The 20,183-nt window shown below is 44.1% G+C and overlaps 1 protein-coding gene across 1 annotated transcript; it reads right to left on the bottom strand.

Annotated features, from left to right (window-relative positions):
- Positions 1-472: 472 nt before the first annotated feature.
- Positions 473-19,276, bottom strand: nucks1a (nuclear casein kinase and cyclin-dependent kinase substrate 1a). Its single transcript, XM_017714809.2, has 8 exons — positions 18,974-19,276; positions 15,540-15,589; positions 14,113-14,203; positions 13,770-13,816; positions 13,058-13,210; positions 12,481-12,633; positions 5,269-5,421; positions 473-3,165 (listed from the first exon to the last, which is right to left on the bottom strand). The coding sequence occupies exons 1-8, from the start codon at positions 18,988-18,990 to the stop codon at positions 2,924-2,926; spliced, it is 906 nt and encodes a 301-aa protein (XP_017570298.1). The 5' UTR covers positions 18,991-19,276; the 3' UTR covers positions 473-2,923.
- Between the last annotated feature and the right edge of the window lie 907 nt (positions 19,277-20,183).

The raw sequence follows: 20,183 nt of genomic DNA on the forward strand, positions 1-20,183 counted from the left end.
AAAAAAAAAAAAAACACCAAACGGTTTGCTACAGAGTTGGAGTTCCCTTCTTTTCCCAGTGGTGCCCAAACCTTTGCATCCAACTGTATATAAGCCTTTACAATTAAACCAAACAAGCGCTCACCAAAAAACAAGATTAACAGATCAAGATGAAATGAACTGGTACAAATCAATCAAAAGAAGCTTTCTAAAGTAGAAATATCAATGGCCACTTCTAGCACTGAAACACGAATTACAGTAAATTACAATCAGTGATTTGCCACAATTGGAACCACTTTCAATGCTAGGAATTTATAAATAAGGGCTACTGAATTCAGCTGGGGTAAGAGGCACTCGATCATCTTGTTACGTTTTTCCCATGAAAAGACATAGATAAGTTCATTTTCTCTTTAAAATCAAGATACATTTTTATTTCTTTTCTTAAAAAAACAAACATTACAAAAAATTCTGGAGAATGAAAAAAAAAAAAAAAAGTTTTTTGTTTTTTTTTTTAAAAACCATTTGTGGCTTCAAAACCAATTGAGACAACAAACAGGGGGGGTGAGGGTGGTGGGGGGGTGGGGGCGACTCCACGATGCCTGGCACAAAAGACTGAACCATGTCAGGATGCTAGTTTTGCCTTAGGTGTTCATGCGTATGAAAAAGCAGAGCCCTGTGCGCCCAGTGAACTTCAGTGAAATCAGGAAGCCCCTCGTACAAACATGTAGGCGTCCTAAAGCACCCACTGAAGCTGGACAAAGCAGCTAATGGAAATATCCAGGAGCTAAACACGCCAAAAAAATGAAGAGAGGACGAAGTTAGGAACTCTATCCGCTCACATCCATCTCAACAGGGGAAAAATCGAGCCTCAGTTTATGGCTGAAACTAGTAGAACCGCTGACGGGTACATGATCAATAAGAAGTCATCGAAGCTCCACGTCATTTCAGTCAGATGGATTTGTTCATGATGGGCATTTTGTCCTGTTCTAAGCATGTAAAATGTCAATTAAGGTCTTTTAAATCAACAATCTGGCAAAAAACCAAAAAAATTTCCCCATGTAACCCAGATGAGTGGAGGCTAACACCGCTAACAAACACTAGAACTCAGTAGTCACCCAAATAGCCCAAATCATTTCCATAAAAATACATCAACTAAAATGTATTTTATCCCACATTCTGGTTTTCAGTAAGGCTGCACAGACTTGGGACAACACCGGCCAGAATGTGGGCTGAGGTATTTTTATGGAAACCCTTTGGGTCAAGTTGGCGAGTCCTGAGTTCTCGTGTTTGTTTGCAAGGTTATCCTCACAACTCCAGCTCTAAAGCAAAAAAACAAACACTTAGAAAGACACCAAACAGGTTTTGCCTGATCTGATCTAATACGTGGCAAATTATGTACATTATTTTTGACCAAACTATTCCTTAATGCGTTTGAGTTTTTCCCCATCATTTAACATTTACCATCTCTAGCTGCAACCAGGACGCTCGCAGGGGCTCCATTCAGCACAGTAATATGCAAAAACCAGGCGTTACAAGGCAAACATGGCGCACAAAAACCTTCATATGAACACTTACCATACAGTTACACTGCTTAAGGCTCCATCCCAACACACACATACACAGATACACTCATGCTATGCACGTCGGGACTTTATACTGCAGTCCCAACATGAGATGTTTTGGTGGGTGGAAAGAACAATGTGGGGTGGGGGTGGGGGGGTCGGGGGGTAGGAAACAAAAACAAAAAACACAAAACAGAGCAATCCATTGAACATTTTCACTTAAAATAGCAACCTTACTACAGCACAGTTCAAACTACTTAGAGAAAAAAAAAAAAAACGTTTTCGTAAAAAAGGAGAAAATGAAAACCGTTGAGATGATGGCTAAAGTGATGGTACCTTGCCAAAAGCGACCTCAACTCGAGAACAGAAACCCCATCTGTGAGGCAGATGTGATCCGATTCCAAAACACTGGAAGCCACTGGAAAGCGAATGGGGCTCAAATCTGAATCCTGAATCCAGGTTCCGGTGCTGGAATTTGTAATGACTGGTAGGTGAGCACTAGGTGGCCAATTAGTTACATCAACAGTTGCTACAAAACACAGGACGGGAAGCTGGATTCGGAGTCTGGATTTGGAGCCCTCTGGGGGGCACGGAGTAAAAATTCAAAAAAAAAAAAAAAAAAAAAAAAAAAAAGCCAAAACACGAGTTTCTTTGTCCGGGTCCCCGGTCGGTCACTGATCAAAGAAATGCCGCCAATGATCATGCAGATCAAAAAAAAAAAAAAAAAGACGAAATACATCTAAAATAGTGTATGTATCAAACTTTAGTCTACTGGTGTTCACTTTAAAGCAAAAATGAGCCACCAGCGCTCCCTAATCCTGGCTTTCCTACTGCACGTTACACTGTTTCACCTGCTAACATACTCAACTTAATGGGCAGAGCAAAGAAAACGTTAATATCCTGTGCATCATCCTGCGGATACAGAAATTCACAATAGACTTCAAGAAATCTGAGCTAGTAAAACGGGGGAGCGAATAGGGACTGTAGTAGAAAACTGTAAGAATCAGAACACGAACCATCTAGAGCAGCAACCCATTTTCAGTGGATGAGCTAAAACACGGGGGATCCTCGGTTTTACACGGAGAGATAAAACCAATTCCGTCACATTCTCTAGCACACATACATGTCATAAGGGTCTAATGTGTCCTGGGACAATGCAGCTGATATGGAAATTATAGGTTTAAAAAAAAAAAAAAAAACCCAAACAAAACAAAACAAAAAAAAAAATTACACAATTCAAAAGTTCAAACCATTGAGCCAGGTCACCACAGACGCGGAAAAACAAAACCCTCGGAGGAGAAATAAAGCAACAGAGAAAGAAAGTGGGGGAGATAACGAGAGAAAGCGAAAGGAGAGATGTGGGGCTGCCATTTAGAACCTGGCTAGTCTTCCCCAGACGGAGCGTCTTCTTCCGAACCGTCCTCCTCTTCGTCGTCTTCCTCGTCTTCGGGGGCGTCCACCTTCTTCTTGGCTGGGGGCGGGGAGTCCTTCTTCTCCACCTCGTCTTCCTCTTCGTCCTCCACGGGGCTCTCGGGCTCCTCTTCCTCTTTGGGTGAGGACTTCTCCAGGGCTTTAGCCGCGCTGGGGCGACCCTTTCCCTTGCCCTTCATGGGACTGGGGGTGACTAAGAGAGGAACGTTAAAGTGATTTTAAGGCCGTCATACTGATGACGATCATCCAGCATGGCAGACATGTAACAATTAAAATCATACACATCCAAAAGTAACCGGACACAATGTGTGAAATCAGCAGCTTTAACGGGTTCTACTGCACACATGCAACTCATTTCATCTCCACAGAAAGCATTGCCAACAGAATAGGACGTTCTGGAGCACCCATGAGCCTAAGACCACCATGCCCAGTGCCAAATGTTAGCAAGGGTGGCACAAAGCCCCTCGGCACTGGGCTGTGGAGCAGCCGAGCTGCATTCTCTGGAGTGCTGGAGTGCCAGATGACCTGGAGGGGTGTTTGTCATCCAGAACTAATCATCCAGCATCAGTACCTGACCTCACTAACGAGCTTGTGGCTGAATACAATCAAATCCTCAGCCATGTTCTAAGATCTAAAGCCATGTTCTAAGATCTTAAAGGTTACTGCCGCAAAGGGGAGCCCAACTCCCCGACACCACCCTTGATTTCAGAAGAAACCTTGAATGAGCAGGTTACTCACAATAAACATACTACCCACATGTAGTGTACCAGCATCTACATCTTAACAGGTCATTAAAAAGGTTTTTATTTTACCCACTTATTTAAAATTTTAGCATTTATTTTGTTCCAGTTAATGGAATAGTTTTTTTAAAAAATCGAATGCGTCCAATTTGTCCTCTCGCCCCAAATTTATACCATTACCCAAGGCATTGATTGGCGTCTGAAGTTTGCTGCTTTGGTATTGCACTGGTGTTACAAGACTAAGGCAGCTAACAAACAGCAGTCCATAAACACCCAATTAGCGATGTGCAAACCACACGGCTAATGACACTCGTCACACGCCGTGCCGAGTAATCTCAAATAACGGCGCATGTGTGGCGTGCCAAGCTGTTTAACATCTATAAAACCTGACAGAAGTACATCAAAGAGTTGGGCTATGTTCACATCACCAGGCTGAAGTGGAACAAATCAGATTTTTTTGCCCGAACGTGACTCAGATCTGGTGTTTTCAGGGCCGTGTGGACACAAATCTGATCTTTTCAAATCCGACCTGAGTCACTTCAGCTACGTTCACGTTACAAGCCTCGCTTCTCAAATCTGGCTTTTTGCTCTAATCTGATCTCTCGGACTCGATGGTTCACTCCCGTTTAGGTCAGTGATTCAAAGCGGTCATTAATGTGATGAACCGGCTCCTGAACTGACCCTCATGAGCTCCTCCTACTCAGTGACGTCACGTGACTGAATCACTGCATCATCAGCACAAACTAACGAGCAAAACGAGCTTCACTGAGAAGATCATTAACTCTGATCAGCGCTCAGCTTCATTATTAGAGCCAGACGAAGGAGAAAAATGTGAGATCGGATACGTATCCAATTCCTGGCCATGCGACCTTAATGTGACGCTCAGATCGGAATATGTGTGCTTTTTTTTTTTTTTCCCCTCACTGGGCATGACCATCATTCAGCGTTACCATGGCAACAGACGTTAAAGCCTGTAACCGGTGGAAAAGCAGCTCATCTCACCTTTTTCTCCTCCGTCTGGCTCTAATAATGAAGCTGAGAGCTGATCAGAGTTAATGATCTTCTCAGCGAAGCTCGTTCTGCTCGTTAGTTTGTGCTGATGATGCAGTGATTGTCACGTGACCTCAGAGTAGGAGGAGCTCATGAGGGTCAGTTCAGGACGCCGGTACTTCCACATGATCACATCTACATGTCAGATTTGAGTCACTGACCTAAACGAGCGTGAACCAGAGTCCGAGAGATGGGATTTGAGAAATGAGGCTTGTAATGTGAACGTAGCTTTAGATACAGCGAGAGCAGTCGTCCCGAAACCTGAACTTTATCTGTACTTTTGCCCTGGTTGCACAGAACTAATCGGCAAGGTGTTGGGCTGAAATACCTGTTGGTTAATAGAAGAAGAGAACTTGATTTTTTTTGGTCAAACGTTGCTTGAATCTTCTCTGTTTAACAATCTTAAAATTCTGTTAAGATCCTTTTTGAATGGTAACTCAAAATAAACTCAACACTTTACCTTCACTCCAGAATTACACACCCATAGGACAATAAGTAAAGTCTACCTGTAGCCTTTAGCCTGGGCTTGGGAGATTTCTTCTCCTTCTTCTCTACTTTCCGCCCTCTCGGGGCCACTTTCTTGCCCTTCTTTTTGGAACGGCCATAATCGCTGTCATCGTCATCATCCACCATGAAGTCTTCATCGCTGCCAGATTCTTCTGCAAAACAGGATGAAAGTCTCTTCATGAGCACCAAACATTAGGGTATATGTATCTGATCCGCTCAGACCAGCACAACACCACCTGGTCAGTGTTACCGCAGTGCTGAGAATGACCCACCACCCAAATAGTACCTGCTCTGTGAGGGTCCATGGGGGTCCTGACCACTGAAGAACAGGGTAACAGAGTATCAGAGAAACAGATGGACTACAGTCTGTAACTGTAGAACTACAGAGTGCAGCTATACAGTAAGTGGAGCTGATAAAGTGGACAGTGAGCGAAGAAACAAGGAGGTGGTCAGAATGTTACAATGTAGATTGAAGATAATCTTTTGAATACTCATCACATCACAACTAACCAATTAAAGGTTCTGATATTTATAGTGCTCCACATTTTAAATATTATATTTTGGTAAAAGCCGTGTTTTGTCTCAAGTAGAACATGATCTTGAATGAACGGCATATACTTATTCTCACTGTCCAAACCGCCCCCCCCCACAGCACAGCAGCTGCCCTTTACACTGTGTGAAATGTTTTAATGATGAATGGACCAATGCTCCATAAAATCTCTAAACGTCAACTTGCAATTAAATTTAACCTCTTATTCTCTAGAGTGTATGTTGGTTTGTCCATGTGAATTTCTGTGATCAAATCATAAGGCGAATTATTCAGTACCTGCATGAAATAAATGTACATTCATTTTATTTGTGTAAAAGCTCCTCAGATGAACAGAACGTGTGTTTTATGATCTCCACATATCACTACATGCTTAGATTTTACTGCTGAAAGCCAAAAATCTGCGACGCTCTTTGTGTTATTCTCTAAAAGTGATGTTTCCAGAGCAGATCACTGAAGAGACGCCGTCTGTTTATAGTTTAGAGCCCAGATTTGGGGAAAAACGGGTCGACTTTCAGTAGAAAAACAAAGTTCAGCTTCTTTTATTATAAGGGTTTAAAATGACGTCACCGTCTATTAGACTGGAGAGAAGAGCTACAGCCTCACACGACGCCCAGCTTCTGAATGGAGCTTATGGAATATGAACGTTATGAAGAACAGGACCAAGCGTGTTTTGGACCCACCGGTGGTCCCGAGGAGTTAAAGAGGTCAAGAAGTTTCTGTAAAGCTGCTACTTTGGCAACGAAGACTCAGAGAAACTGCTGTAGCATCTCAAGTCATTCGTCTCATTCACTTGTGCTACAGCGGGACGCGTTCAGTCTCTGCTGGAGTAACTAAGTATTACTGACGCACGCCGTCAGAAGCAGCTGTTGAGCTGTGGACTTCTCTGCTTGATTAAAGCTGCTGTGTAATGCAGCTGATCCACCCAGAGGAAAGAAATTCTCTCTTACAATTGCCTCAGAGAATTAAAGCAGATTTCATTATATTAATGCAGGATCACTGATTTCTGAATTGTTTCTCCTAAACCGCCCCCCTTAGGAGAAAAGAGGAGATTAGCATCAGCATCTCACTGTGAGAAGTTCTGGTGATGAAGGAAAATAAGTCATGAGTTCTCCTTCTACACTGATGGACAGCTGCGAGTTCTGTAATATACCACAGAGCTTTACAAGAAAACAATGAGCTCTTTTCTTATGGCGATGCTACTCAGCTCAGACTGGGCCGAGACGGGTCAGACACTAAGGAGTTAAGCCACATGTGTGACAACATTTTGATCAAAAGTGAGAAAAGGGTTTTATTTCTCAGGAGACAAATTTCAGAAACCGGAGAAAACGGCTTCAGTCTCACTCGGACCTCAAACTGGACTTAACGGTGTCTAGGAGAAGAGCCTGAGATCAGGAGGAGATGTCATTTAGAAGATTTCTTTCCTCTGGGGACGGAGGTGCCCCGCAGGCAGGGCTAGTGGACACACGTTTTGTTCTGCGGCATTCCAGTGAAACTAATACCTTGGGAAGAATTCCAACTGATCACCCGTTACTACGTTCCCATGAAATACTGGCAGTACAGATTTTGCGATGAGCTTTTTTCAGTGCTCTCATTAATCCAGACCACAGACATGCTGAGTTCCATCCATCACTCAGCAGCGCGTTAGAAGTCGTTTTGTGTCTTGGTATCTTCATCACCGATACAGTTTAATTGCCAGTATCTGTGTCACCACTACTAGTAGTACCACCACCACCTGTACTCCTACTACTACTACTCCCACCACCTGTACTCCTACTGCTACTACTCCCACCACCTGTACTCCTACTACTACTGCTACTACTCCCACCACCTGTACTCCTACTACTACTGCTACTACTCCCACCACCTGTACTCCTACTACTACTGCTACCACCACCACTACTCCTACCGCCACCACCACCACCACCTGTACTCCTACTACCACCACCACCACCACCACCTGTACTACTACTACTGCTACCACCTGTACTCCTACTACCACCACCACCACCACCACCACCTGTACTACTACTACTGCTACCACCTGTACTACTACCACCACCACCACCACCACCACCCACTACTACTGCTACCGCTGCCACTACCTCTACCACCACCACCACCACCACCACCACCACCACCACCACCACCACCACCACCACTACTACCGCTACTGCTAATAATTTTTATTAAGTACAGAATGTTTTGGCTAGAGGCTAACACACACACACACACACACACACACACACACACACACTCAGGACGCCACTAGAGACGATGAGCGTGTTTACGTGCACTCAATCCAATCATAAATCAGATTTCTGCAGTTATCAGATTATTCAAATGGTCATGTAAACTCATATAATCAAAATCCGATTAAGAAATCCAATAAAAGGTTTAATAATCTATCCAATATAGATTTCTCAGTGCATGTAAACTCTTACTCTGATTTCTTTTACATTTCTCAGTCTGTGCATGTGCAAAAACAGACAGCGGTACCAGAAATAAGCGAGCAAACCAAACATGAAATATAGCACTTAAATTCTTCATCTTCTAGACGATGTACACACATTTTCAGGTAAAGCGGCGAAAGGTTGATGTTAGATTATGTTTACGTCACGCCTTTTTCTGGGAGTTTATTGGCTGGTTGTAAAGCAGAAATCGGATTACTGTCTGACTCCGGAGTTTCCCCATTATCTGATTACTCTAGCGCATGTAAACGTGTTGATCGCATTACTGACAAAAAGCTCTGGCTGTTCGGTGCGGTGCTTCTTGTCCGGCGTGCACTAGCCTTTAGTCTGGTGCAGTAGAAACTCGGTCCAGAACTTGGGTTCAGAGAACTCATGGTTCTCTGGTAGGAGAATGTCTCATTTTTGATAACTAGCATCTCCAAAAAATTTGATTCTCATTTCTTTAAACTTTCTTGACTTTTCAAAAAATTGTGGTTGGTGTAATGTAGTGGATGACATCTCTACCTCCTACGCTGTAGACTGGGGTTCAATCCTCATCTGGGCAAACACCCTACACTAACAATGAGTCCTTGGGCAAGACTCCAAACACAACCTTCACCTACCTGTGTAAAAGTCATCAAACTAAGTCGCTCTGGATAAGAGCGTCAGCCAAATGCCGTAAAACGTAAAAAATTCCAATGCATCCCTACACCTGACACTACGTAGCATCCACCCATCTGTTGCTTAGTGATTAACGGGCCAGTAAAGCACAAAAAAAGTCCTGATCCTGATAAAGTGGGAAATAACCTCATTAAACTCTTCAACTAGAAATGTGTGTCTTGCGTGAGGTCACCACGTTGAGGACCGAATCAGGGAGTGACTGAGCTGCGCGACGCCTTCAGTTTGCTGCGCTTTGTGAAAGATTCACCTGCAAGACGCGACTGAAGCCGAGAGGCACACAGACCTTTAATCCAGTGTTTTAAACTCCAGGCTTGGAGCCGCTGCACTGTGTGGTTTAGTGTTTCTCTGCTGTTCACACCTCGTTCAGCTCCAGAAGGGATTAATCAGCTGATAATATCAGGTATTTTAACCAGGGAACCACAGTTATGCAGTGCTGGGGTTTCAGGACTGTAGCTGAATTCTGAACTAACTGCGCCGGCAAACTTACAGAATCACGTCCGTCGAGACACGACGTCGTTTTCCGAGCCACGACATTCAGTCTGATATTTAACGTTTGTTTCTCCATTCAAACGTCATTTAAATCAGAAACAGAGAGTAAAGTTATCCCGGCGGTCTGCAGCTCCGTTAGGGGGACGACTGTTCATCTCTCAGCTGGTAACATCAGCTAAAGTTCTCTAAAGGCCTGCATTGCTCACATCTGTGTTGATCAGCTGACGTCGTTTCCCTCCTAAGATCAGAGTTTATCTCCTCTTTTTGTAGATCCTTTACCCACCCTGACGTGAAGAGCCGGTGGCCTTCTGTGCTTTTAGATGCTTTGAGAGACTCCGAAGAGGGAGAGGGGCTGAGTATGTGATAAATGTGTGCGTCACGAAAAAACTAATTTGGTAGCGTACCACCAGTTTCAGCGGGATCAGGAGTTCAGGGGGAAAACTGTATATGGATCACAGACGATTTTATTGACTGTGGCAAGGAACGTTTTTCTCTTCCGAAGTAAGAAGAGTAATTTGTCATCTTTCACCTCTAGTTCCGTTCGTGTGGGGCAGCGAAGCCAGAAAGCAAGCGCCAAATACGGCGGCCACAACAGAAATAAAAATCACGTGACAAACCCCAAGACACTGGAAAACAGCACTGCTCTTGGCTTCTACTTAACGTCTTAAGCCATTGTTTATTGTGCAACAGTTTGGGTCAAGATCCAACAATCTTACACAAAAGCAGCTGGACTGCAGTGCCTACAATTATCTGTGGGGGTATTGCAAGCGTCTCTAGCCCTGGTTCATCAGACATAATAGGAGCTTCCACAACAATTATTCAAACCATTGGATACAGGTATTGGAGCATGTGCAAGTCAGAGTAAATTATGCCATGACGTAGTTAACACCACCTTCGCTGCGACTTTTAATGTATATCTTATAGGAAAATACTGGTCCCATGTTGAAAAATTCCAAAACAAGTCCCAACAGGCTTCCATGCTTTCCATGCAGAAATGAAGGTTCTGTGCAGGTACATTTTTTCATTCGTCAAGGTACAAACAATGTAAAATGTTCCCTCAGAGGTTCTACAGTGGTTCTAAGGTCTGATTGTGAAGCTTATATCAGTTTTTCCAGGTGAAAAGTTGGTATTTGTTCCTTTTCATAACCGAATGATTTAAAACAGAGCAGTAGAGTAAAAGCCTGGAGGCGAGGCGAGGCGGGGTGTGGAGTCAGTCCAGCTTAGAACAGATCATTTCAGTGGATTATGGTTCAGTTATGTTCCCTGACTAAAGGCACTGAGATGGACCCTTAAGGTGCCACCCCAGTGACAAGAGGGGAACTGGCCCAGTGACAGTTTACTACCTTTTTTCTGTGTGAAACAGACTTTACTTTACTACCATTAGAAAAGACTTGGTGTAGCTCTGGCTCACGGTTTTATGAGTTTAGTCACCATACTTTAATACAGAAAGGACCTGATTCCCAAACAGTACCATGAATCATCACTGAGAGAGAGAGAGAGAGAGAGAGAGAGAGAGAGAGAGAGAGAGAGAGAGAGAGAGAGAGAGAGAGAGAGAGAGAGAGAGAGAGAGAGAGAGAGGCTAAGAAAACACTCCCCGTTTCATCATAATCATTACGCTGCAGTAATTTTGGGAAGCTGGACAAAAAAGGCTGCCAGAAGGAAGTAAATTCCATGTGTAAAGCAGATACTGACAGATCCAGTTCACACCAATGAATCATTCATCTCTCTCGCACACTCTCGTAATGACTGGAATCAGCGTGTTACTCAAACAGCAATAAAGAATCCAGAAGGTTTTAGTTATTATTTTCCTGCTTGAACCATCTTTTGCCATCCTGCTCCTGGAGTGCCGTTTCCCCCTTACTGCAAACATGCACATTACACGCTCCTGAAGGACCAGTGATCCTTCAACTGTAGGTCTGCACGAAGCAGGGGAAACATTAAAACGTGCAGTGCACGAGAGACCGAGGACCGAGATTGGAAAACACTGCTGTAAAGTCAATATGAAATCAAAACGGACTTGCTTTGTTAGTTCACCTCCCTATTCAGCCAAAAAAAAGGCTCAACTTTACCCTCTCAGAACCAGCTCAAACTGCGGCCAGCCAAACAAGTCTTGGCTGATCTCCTACAACCGAACAAATTGTGCATTTATCTCAGAATGATTCATTTGTCATCATCATTTATTGGCTGTGTTTACATGCAAAGATTCTCGAATTGATTGAATACGTTCCAATTATAGATCAAGACTGAGGTGCTTACTCTCACTCTACTCAACAACGAGGTAAAATCAAGTTTTCTAGCGCACAAGTAATCAGATCCATGCATAGAGAACTACTTAGTGTAGATGTTACCATGACAACCTACATCAGAGTCAGCGTGAGATGAGCAGCAGTGAGCAGTGATTGTGTTTTTAATTGCTTTAAAATGACGTCAGACTCAGGAAAACGTCCTTCACATGTCCTTATTAAAGAAGGCCGAGAGGAAGACGCCGTGCTCTGAGACACATAAGCTGGACGTCCGTCCCACCGCCGTCTTTTAAAGATCAGAGCATGAACTTCGTCTCCTCTGCAGACCAGTTTCTGCTCCGCCGTGTTGAACGGGATAAACTCTCACTGTGACGCGACGCACATGCAGAACGGACGCAAACTTTCCGATAGGGAAAGTAATCGGATACAGGCGTTTACACGGATATTATTCTTCTATTTAACGGATTATTTACAGGATTACCCACCTCGTTCAACCTGGTACAAATTGTAGTCCGAATGTCCTCAACTGGATTAAACTATTCTGATTAAGCTGTTAGTTGGATTATAAACAGATTATCAGGCTGCACGTAAACATGGCTAATGTAGTCTAAAACATCTTCTGAAGTAACGTTATCCAAGTCTACTTTGTACATATTTCTATGATAAACTTCAAGACAAGCAGCAAAATCTGCCATCACAACCAGTGGCCTCATGCCTCAAGTCTGAAAAAAATGGACTTGCTGGACTTCTTGGTGAAAAACTGAGGTAGATGACACCCCACCATTAAGACAGCAGACTTACGGTCCATGAAGGCCTGCTCTTCTTCGTCTTTATCCTCATCCTCACTTCCCCCACCTCCCAGCAGGATCTCTCTTTGTTTGGATGCGGCCTTAGAGGCGGCTTGCCTCACCTGCCTCGGCTTCCTGCTCACCCCTTTGTCCTCGTCACTATCGTCTGTGAAGACAAACCACACGTTTTAATGACCGCTGACGTTACGGTCAGTCAAACAACTGATCTAACCATGCTTTGCCCACAAATGTGTGTGTGGGGTTTTTTTGGTAAACTGTTGGACAGACTTTGCAAAAAACACTGGCAAATTCACAGTCAACCCAATAAACACTCAAAATTCAGAAGGGTAGAATTTTTCTTAAGTTCATTATTTTATATTTGAGTGAATACATGATGAAGAGAAACCGTCAGCATGATGAATTCACTTCCATTTCCAGCCAGCGTAGTTTCAATTCCCTACAACAAAATTCAGCCTAATAGCATCATATCTTAACTACAGAATGCATTTGTGCGAGAAGCAGAGTTCAAACCTATTCTACTAATGTCAAAAGGCTGTATTAAGAATAGAAGTGACATATTTGGCACCTACCAGAATCTCGTTTTCTCTTTAGTGACCTTTTGCCAGGCTTCTCCACTTTGCCCTTCTTCCCCTTTTTACCCTTTTTAGCCTCGTAATCACTTCCTCCACCTTCTTCCTCCTCCTCTTCTCCAAAGTCATTGTCTTCATCACTACCAAAATCATCTGATGGGCACAAGACAAACAAATTGCAGTTACCTCAGTGAGGGAAGGAACCAACAACAACAACGATAATAAAATTTATAAGAATTTATTTGGCTTTGTTGGTCCTTCCCTGGGGTTAACAGGGGATCTACTCATGAACTCCTATGGACACTTGATTATCAAAATTAGCCAGAATGCACATCTCACAAATGTACAACAGCCAAAAGTTCTTCACTACTGTTTTAATACCGGTTGAGAACAAGACATCCTAACTGATGCACAGAACAAGGTCCCTGGTGTCACTGGTAGTTTTTGAAACGATGAGAAAAGTTTACAGGTCATCAAAGCCAAAGTGCAAATTATAACCAAACATAATTGAATCCATTGCTCTGGAAGACCAAGTGCTCTGCGGTCAAAGACACAGGAGCTTGTGACGCACACTGTAACCTACATACAATAAGACTTAACACGTATTTGACGTGCAGTGTTTTAATTGGTCGGGTTCTTTTCGGTTCCTGGCCCAGCGTGTCCTGAATTTCAGTTTTCAATCCTGTACATCAGTATTAATAAACAGACTTACCTGCTGAATCATTTTTGGATTTGGAGAGTTTGTCGTCGGACTCGTCACTGGAAAAGAACACACACGCATGAGCAACAGACGATGACCAAGAGCGCCGGATCCAATACTGAAGCTCCAGCGCCGACTGAACAGTTAGAATTAGCAACCACTTATGTGGGTCAAATGCGGGAAGTGGATTTTAAAGACTCATAATCCTGCGCACCATTAACAGTATTAGCACTGGCAACACCGTCTGCTCAGGCAGGCATTAAACTATTCCTATAATGAGAGAACAATTCAAACGACGTGCTTAAGCTGTATTATTTGCGAATGCTGGGGTATTAAAAGCGAGGAGGCCCGTTACCTCTCCTCCTTCGAGTTCTTGGACTTCTTGTGCTTGATTTCACGGGATGCGCGCACCTTTTTGGGCTTTTCGGAGTCTCTCTCGTACTCCTCTGTAAAACACACGAGCAAAACGTTTAACTTGGATCAGCAGAAGAAAAGAAAAAAACCCCAAACCCGGGAAGCTCAGCTCCTCATTAGGGTCCCTTAAAAGGTTTCTCTTTTTCTGGACTGGGGCTGACTGCCTTGTACACACGTACCAGTACCAATGAGAACCAGTCTGAGGACCACTGACTGTTCTAGATCATTAATAAAAAACGGCACAGTAACAAATGGCTATTATGGCATGATCTTCTTTGATAAATCAACAAATTAATTACATTTATAAGATATTTAAGTTTAATTATTGGAAACTGATCTGATACCAGATATTGGGCTGATATGAGCTAAAAAAATGCTGCGTCGCATTTCAAATGAATTTAAACACCTAAGTGTCGCTGCTGGACTGAGAACCACTGATGAAGGTCTAGAGGATGACCAACACAAACTGGGCAGCAGCAGATGAGCTGTCGTCTCTGACTTTACATCTACAAGGTGGACCGACAAGGTAGGAGTGTCTAGTAGAGTGGACAGTGAGTGGACACAGCGTTTAAGAACTCCAGCAGCACTGCTGTGTCTGATCCACTCATACCAGCACAACACACACCAACACCCCTGCTCCGTTAAGGTCCATGGGGGTCCTGACCACTGCTACATATTGTGATGCGATGTGGCTTGCAGTATATTAAACATATGTTGGTGAATATTACGCGTTGCGTGGTTAAAGTTGGACCAAAGTGACTTCCGTTTGTTTCAATGTCTCTAAGAAACCCCAAGAATACATGCGACAGGCCTAAATGCTCAAAGCATGCAATAATACATTCAGTGACTGGTTAACGTGTCATTTGCATATTGAAAACTTCTGCAATATCAGTAGCACCGGGTGGTATAGAAACAATATACAACGTCACACTTTCTCAAGTATATAACGGTATCACATGATTAAGTTTTAATAAAGTGAACAGACCTATTAGGTTACGTGATACGCATCACACATTAAAGGCTTCAGGTATCAGGATGTGACCAGAGCTGGCTGATGAGCAGCCTGGCCACTTCCTATTTCCCCTGTTATATCAGAAACTGGACTGCTAAACAGCAGAGGGCGCCCGTGAGAGAGTCCTCAATGAATGGGAGTAAGTGGAGCTCACCGGATAAAAATGGAAAGTTTAATAGTTTTTAGACACTGCAGAGTGGGAAGATCTCGCATTGACATCGTTCGCCCTCCCTCAAGAATTTTACAGCCTTTATAGAAATAAAACATCAAGATGCACAGAGCGACGTAACCAGAGACCCGGCTTAACCCGTGTATGGAAAACAGTACAGCGAATAAAGTCTTAAGCGGGACGTTACCTGCATCATCAGATTCATTGAACTGCGAATAATTCACCACCTTCCGGTTCCTGCGGAGCAAAGACAATTCATTATCGTCACAGCAGTAAACTGGATGGAGCCGATGGAGCAGCACAGCAGCCTGTCAAGACTATTTAACATGCCTACGTACCATTAGCTTAATTAATGACTGTCAAAACAGCTCTTCGATTACCATTTCAGTGAGGGTTTCATTAAAAGTTAAGCTGTGCCCTATTTAGCCACTCTTGCCAAACAAGGCCTTTCACCATGCGCGATTAGGCACAAGCTACTTAGGAAAGAAAGATATTAGGCCCAGAGCAAGAAAGTCAGAGAAACTGTGGGCCAGAAAGCGATCAGAACTATTAACCAACCCAGTTTCAGGGAAACGAACATCATCAGAGCTTTATGTTTACAAAATCCCTCCAAACAACCGCATTCCTGACAGGATTCCTAAGGGAAAAAAGCCTTATTCAGACCAGCTTTCCCCTATTTTGACACAAATTGAGTGCGGACCCTGACCAAAAGTGTCTAATTTCCAGGAATCACCCCTACAAGTGCCAATGTGGACAAACGAAAGCTGCCCGATTTAGGAGGACACACAGGGGACCCGGGACAGAAGCTCAAATGCTGTGTGTTCTTCAGTGTTTTAGCAAAAGTGGGGGATACTGTCTTCTCTATCTTGGCCAGATCCATCTTTCCTCCCACCCTGCTGTCTTTTTCTCGGACCACCAGAGCAAATACCAGGATGAGTCGCATGTGCAAACCACTTTGCGCTTTGGCCCTGCTGGAGTGATTCAGCTGCACCACGTCTGGCCAAATTAAGGGGAAATGTCAGTGGAGCCGCCGCAATAAAACCCTTTAACGAGGGGTTTACATTACAGGGGAAAAGGATAGCCAGCACTACTGTCCTCGTCCACTGCGACCTCCCTGAGCAGCACCACTACGGTGTTTGTTTCAGTCTTGATCATTTTTTTTTTAAAGATGTGAGGCCCTAATCCCAGCTGAAAGAAGAAGTGTGCATTAGAGCTGCAGCAATTAATCGATTATTAAATTAATGGCCAACTATTTTGATTTTGGTATTCGATTAATCGGTTTGAGTAATTTTGGTCTTTGGTCTCTGAACATTTTCTGGTTTCTTTACTCCTCTGTGACACTAAACTGAAAACTTCAGGTTTTAAGTCATATTTTTAACCATTTCCAGACATTTTATAGACCAAACGATTTACAGACTAAACGATTAATCGGGAAAATAAGCAACAGATTAATCGGCAATGAAAAGAATAGTTAGTTGCAGCCCTAGAGTGGGGGGGGGGGGGGGGGGGGATTTACATCGACTACAAAAATCATGTTTGTTCAACAGGAGTAACTCTCCTGCTCTGGCTGCCTAAACACTCAAGATTACTGAATTTTTTTTATGGAAACCAAAAGATTTCTTCAAGCATGCTGGATGCAGCTGCTGCCTTCTTTAAAATGCGGCTGCCACTTACAAAAGCTCAATCCCCTACACCTGGCTGGGCCCTCATGCTAGTTCTCAGATAATTTAACTTATTGGAAATAAACCCTGTATCTCCATTTTTATCATTTTTCAGTTTGACAATGTGAAAATGCCTGTTGTTCTTCACACTGTGTGTAAAATGCATGAAGAATGGATCAAAAGAAACGGCCCAAGATGACTTGGAAAGACGTCTGGTTCCATTGACTTCAATTAAAAGTGAAGAATGTTTTTTCCTTCTCCCGTAAAGTTACGGGATTTCGGATTTTCCCCAACAAGAATGATCATACACACACACACACACACACGTGTGATTATCATGAAAATCCCCCCCCCCCACTTCTTATTGACAGTTTTCATATTTTTTGGTTTCATTAAGAACCAAAAATAAAAACTTGCTTATACATGCTTATATACACATACATATATACACACACACACACACACACAAACAATCAACAATATATATATATATATATATATATATATATATATATATATATATATATATATATATATATATATATATATATATGTGTGTATGTGTGTGTACAAATATTACACACACATACATACAGGCTGACCATTAAACACTCCCTTTTTTATTTTCCATTATACAACAATTATTTTATATAGACTTGAGTTTTTTGTTAGTATACCTGCAAATATTCATACACACAAAACTTAGCTAAAATAAGTATTTATTAATATATACTGTGTAAATACACACTCTTCTCTCTCTCTCATACACACACACTTATCCATGTTTCTAACCAAACAGAACATGTTGATTTAACAGTAAACAGCTCGGCGCTGCTGAACTGTCCTAACGGCTGCGGCAGAGCGGACGGGCCAGTTTGCGGCTGCGGCCTTTCAGCCGCTTCAATCTTTAAAAGATGCGAATGCGAAAAGGGGGCGTGGCATTCGAGACCAGGCCTCGCCCACTTCTGGCGTCACCCCACTAACGCGAGCGCAGCAGCCACGGGAGATTTTCAGAAACGCGGTTTTTTTTTTCTTCCCTCTTTAAGCAAAAGAGAGAAAAAGCCCCACCAGGCCCCCGTTGACCAACTCTGACTCCATTGTCTCTTGCCTCGAAAAAACGCCGTGAGGCAGGCGGACTCCGCTGCGCGCGACTGGACGAGGCCGAAATCGGCGTCTTGCTCGAAACCTCCCGTCCCACCTTAAACGGCCCCGCCAGACCGTAGCTAGCCTAGCCGCCGCACCATTTAAGGTGGACCGGGAAGGTTCGAACCAAGACGCCGACTTCGGCTTCGTCACGACGCAGGACGGGCGAAAACGGAGATACAGGGCCCAGAACCGGGCAGATAGACAGACGAACAAATAAATGAAGAGAGGGAATGAATAAATAAATAAATAAATAAATAAATAACTAGCCCGCCTCGGCGAGCCAATGGGGAGGCAGCTCGAGCCCTGGGCTTTTATCGCCGCCTCGCCAGGATGAATGGGAGGCCATATTCTCTGTATCCCCCTCTCGGTTGTGCCACTGAGCCGAGCGGCGGCGCGGACTGCGCTGTATTGTCCGACATTCACACGTCTAGGTGCACCTACACCCGTGCGCACCGTCACAGGGGGTGCAGAAGGAGCGGTGATCCCCCCACAAAGCTAGCCCAGAGAACGCACGCGGCGCTGCGAGATTAGGAGCGCGCGCGCGCAAAAAAAAAAAAAAAACCCAAAAACATCAGATATTCGGGGAAAAAATCATGACCCGTCGGGCTGAGACCACCGCTGCTGAGCACACCAACTTAATGCATGCATAATGCACACAAAGACGTGCGCGCAGGATCCCGGGAAGAGCCCGCAGGTTAGCGCGCATTAAGCAGGGCGCAGATCATGATGAACACGCGCGTGAAGCCCAAACAAACTCGAAAGAGTTGCATGCAATGCGGCCCCTCGGGGAGGAGGACAGGCGAGACACACGTACCTCACTGGTCTTGACATCCTTCTGCGTGTGTGCAGGAACGCTGCTGGGCGCTAAAACGGCGGCTAAACGAGCAAAAATAACCAAGAAAATAAAAAGCAAAAAAAAAAAAAAAAAAAAATGGTTTTCCAGCGAACGGAGGGGCTCGACGCGACGTCGCCGTGGAGAAAGCACGACCCCCCTCTCTCCCGCTCGCGAAACTAAAAGAGCAAAACGTCTCCGTGGCCCTGGAGGATTTGCGCTGAATTTAATTTAATTTTTTAGCTTCAGCGACTCAAAATGGTGAATAAAACAAACTGAAACTGCAGCCCTCGCGCAACCAAACCCCCTCGGGCAGTGGGCGAGGCTTTGGGCCGAAGCACCGCCCTATTTGACGAGCCCGGCGCAGCGGTTGGATGATTTGAACGCGCGTTGGGCTTTGCGATTGGTCGCCTTGCCTGTCCGTTAAAGCGAGCCGCGTTCCCTCTCCCTTCCCCCTTAAGGCGGGTAGGTTGAGGAAGCACTGCTTAGAAAACAAAAAGAGGCCCTGAGTGGAGGCAGAAACTGCCCCAGTTCAGGGGCAAAGGGGCATTTTTGGGGAAGGTTTTGCGCAAATGTTGGGTGTTAGTGAGCTAGTGAGTTGAGTGGTGTTCAGTGAAAGTGATTTTCTTTCTTTCTCAGCAATTTTGTTTCCCCTGCAAAGGGTGAGCAGAGATGCCATAGCCTACTTGGCTGGTTTGAACAGGTCATAGTAGAAGGCCACACACACACACACACACACACACACACGTTTGTATTCTTGTCCTTGTGGGGTGGTTGTACCGCCTTGTGTGTTACTGCTACTGAATGCAACCTCAAAATCCAGAAGCCGGTCTGCGGGCCTTCCACTTTTAACCATTAAAAGCTTCTGTTAAAGGCGTTTTTCTCATGGGAACAGCCAGATGACCCAACGATATTAAAATGTTCATGTTTTTCTGTCATCCTAGGAGCGCTTTGTCAAACAGAGAGCTTTATGCAAGGCCTTGTACAGAGCAGTGACTAACCATAGCGCGTTAGAGGTACAGGGCCAAGGGGCAACTGTACCTTCTTCTCGTTACTGTAAAATAAAGCATGCTGTTCACTTATCAGCCCGTGCAGTCAACATATGGAAGCGAAGCTTAAAAACAGTCCATCGTTTCTGAAAACAATGTGAATTTTTAACATCTGCCTGTTCAGATTCCTGTAGTTTGGTGTT

Source organism: Pygocentrus nattereri, chromosome 21, assembly GCF_015220715.1.
Source record: "Pygocentrus nattereri isolate fPygNat1 chromosome 21, fPygNat1.pri, whole genome shotgun sequence".
In the NCBI taxonomy this organism is placed as follows: Eukaryota; Metazoa; Chordata; class Actinopteri; order Characiformes; family Serrasalmidae; genus Pygocentrus; species Pygocentrus nattereri.

What these genes read in the sequence shown, in the direction of transcription:
- nucks1a (XM_017714809.2), bottom strand. An exon ending in ATCCAAAAATGATTCAGCAG is followed by an intron (nt 13,211 to 13,769) that starts GTAAGTCTGTTT and finishes TGTGCCCATCAG; the next exon opens with ATGATTTTGGTAGTGATGAA. An exon ending in GCCCAGGCTAAAGGCTACAG is followed by an intron (nt 3,166 to 5,268) that starts GTAGACTTTACT and finishes TTCCTCTCTTAG; the next exon opens with TCACCCCCAGTCCCATGAAG.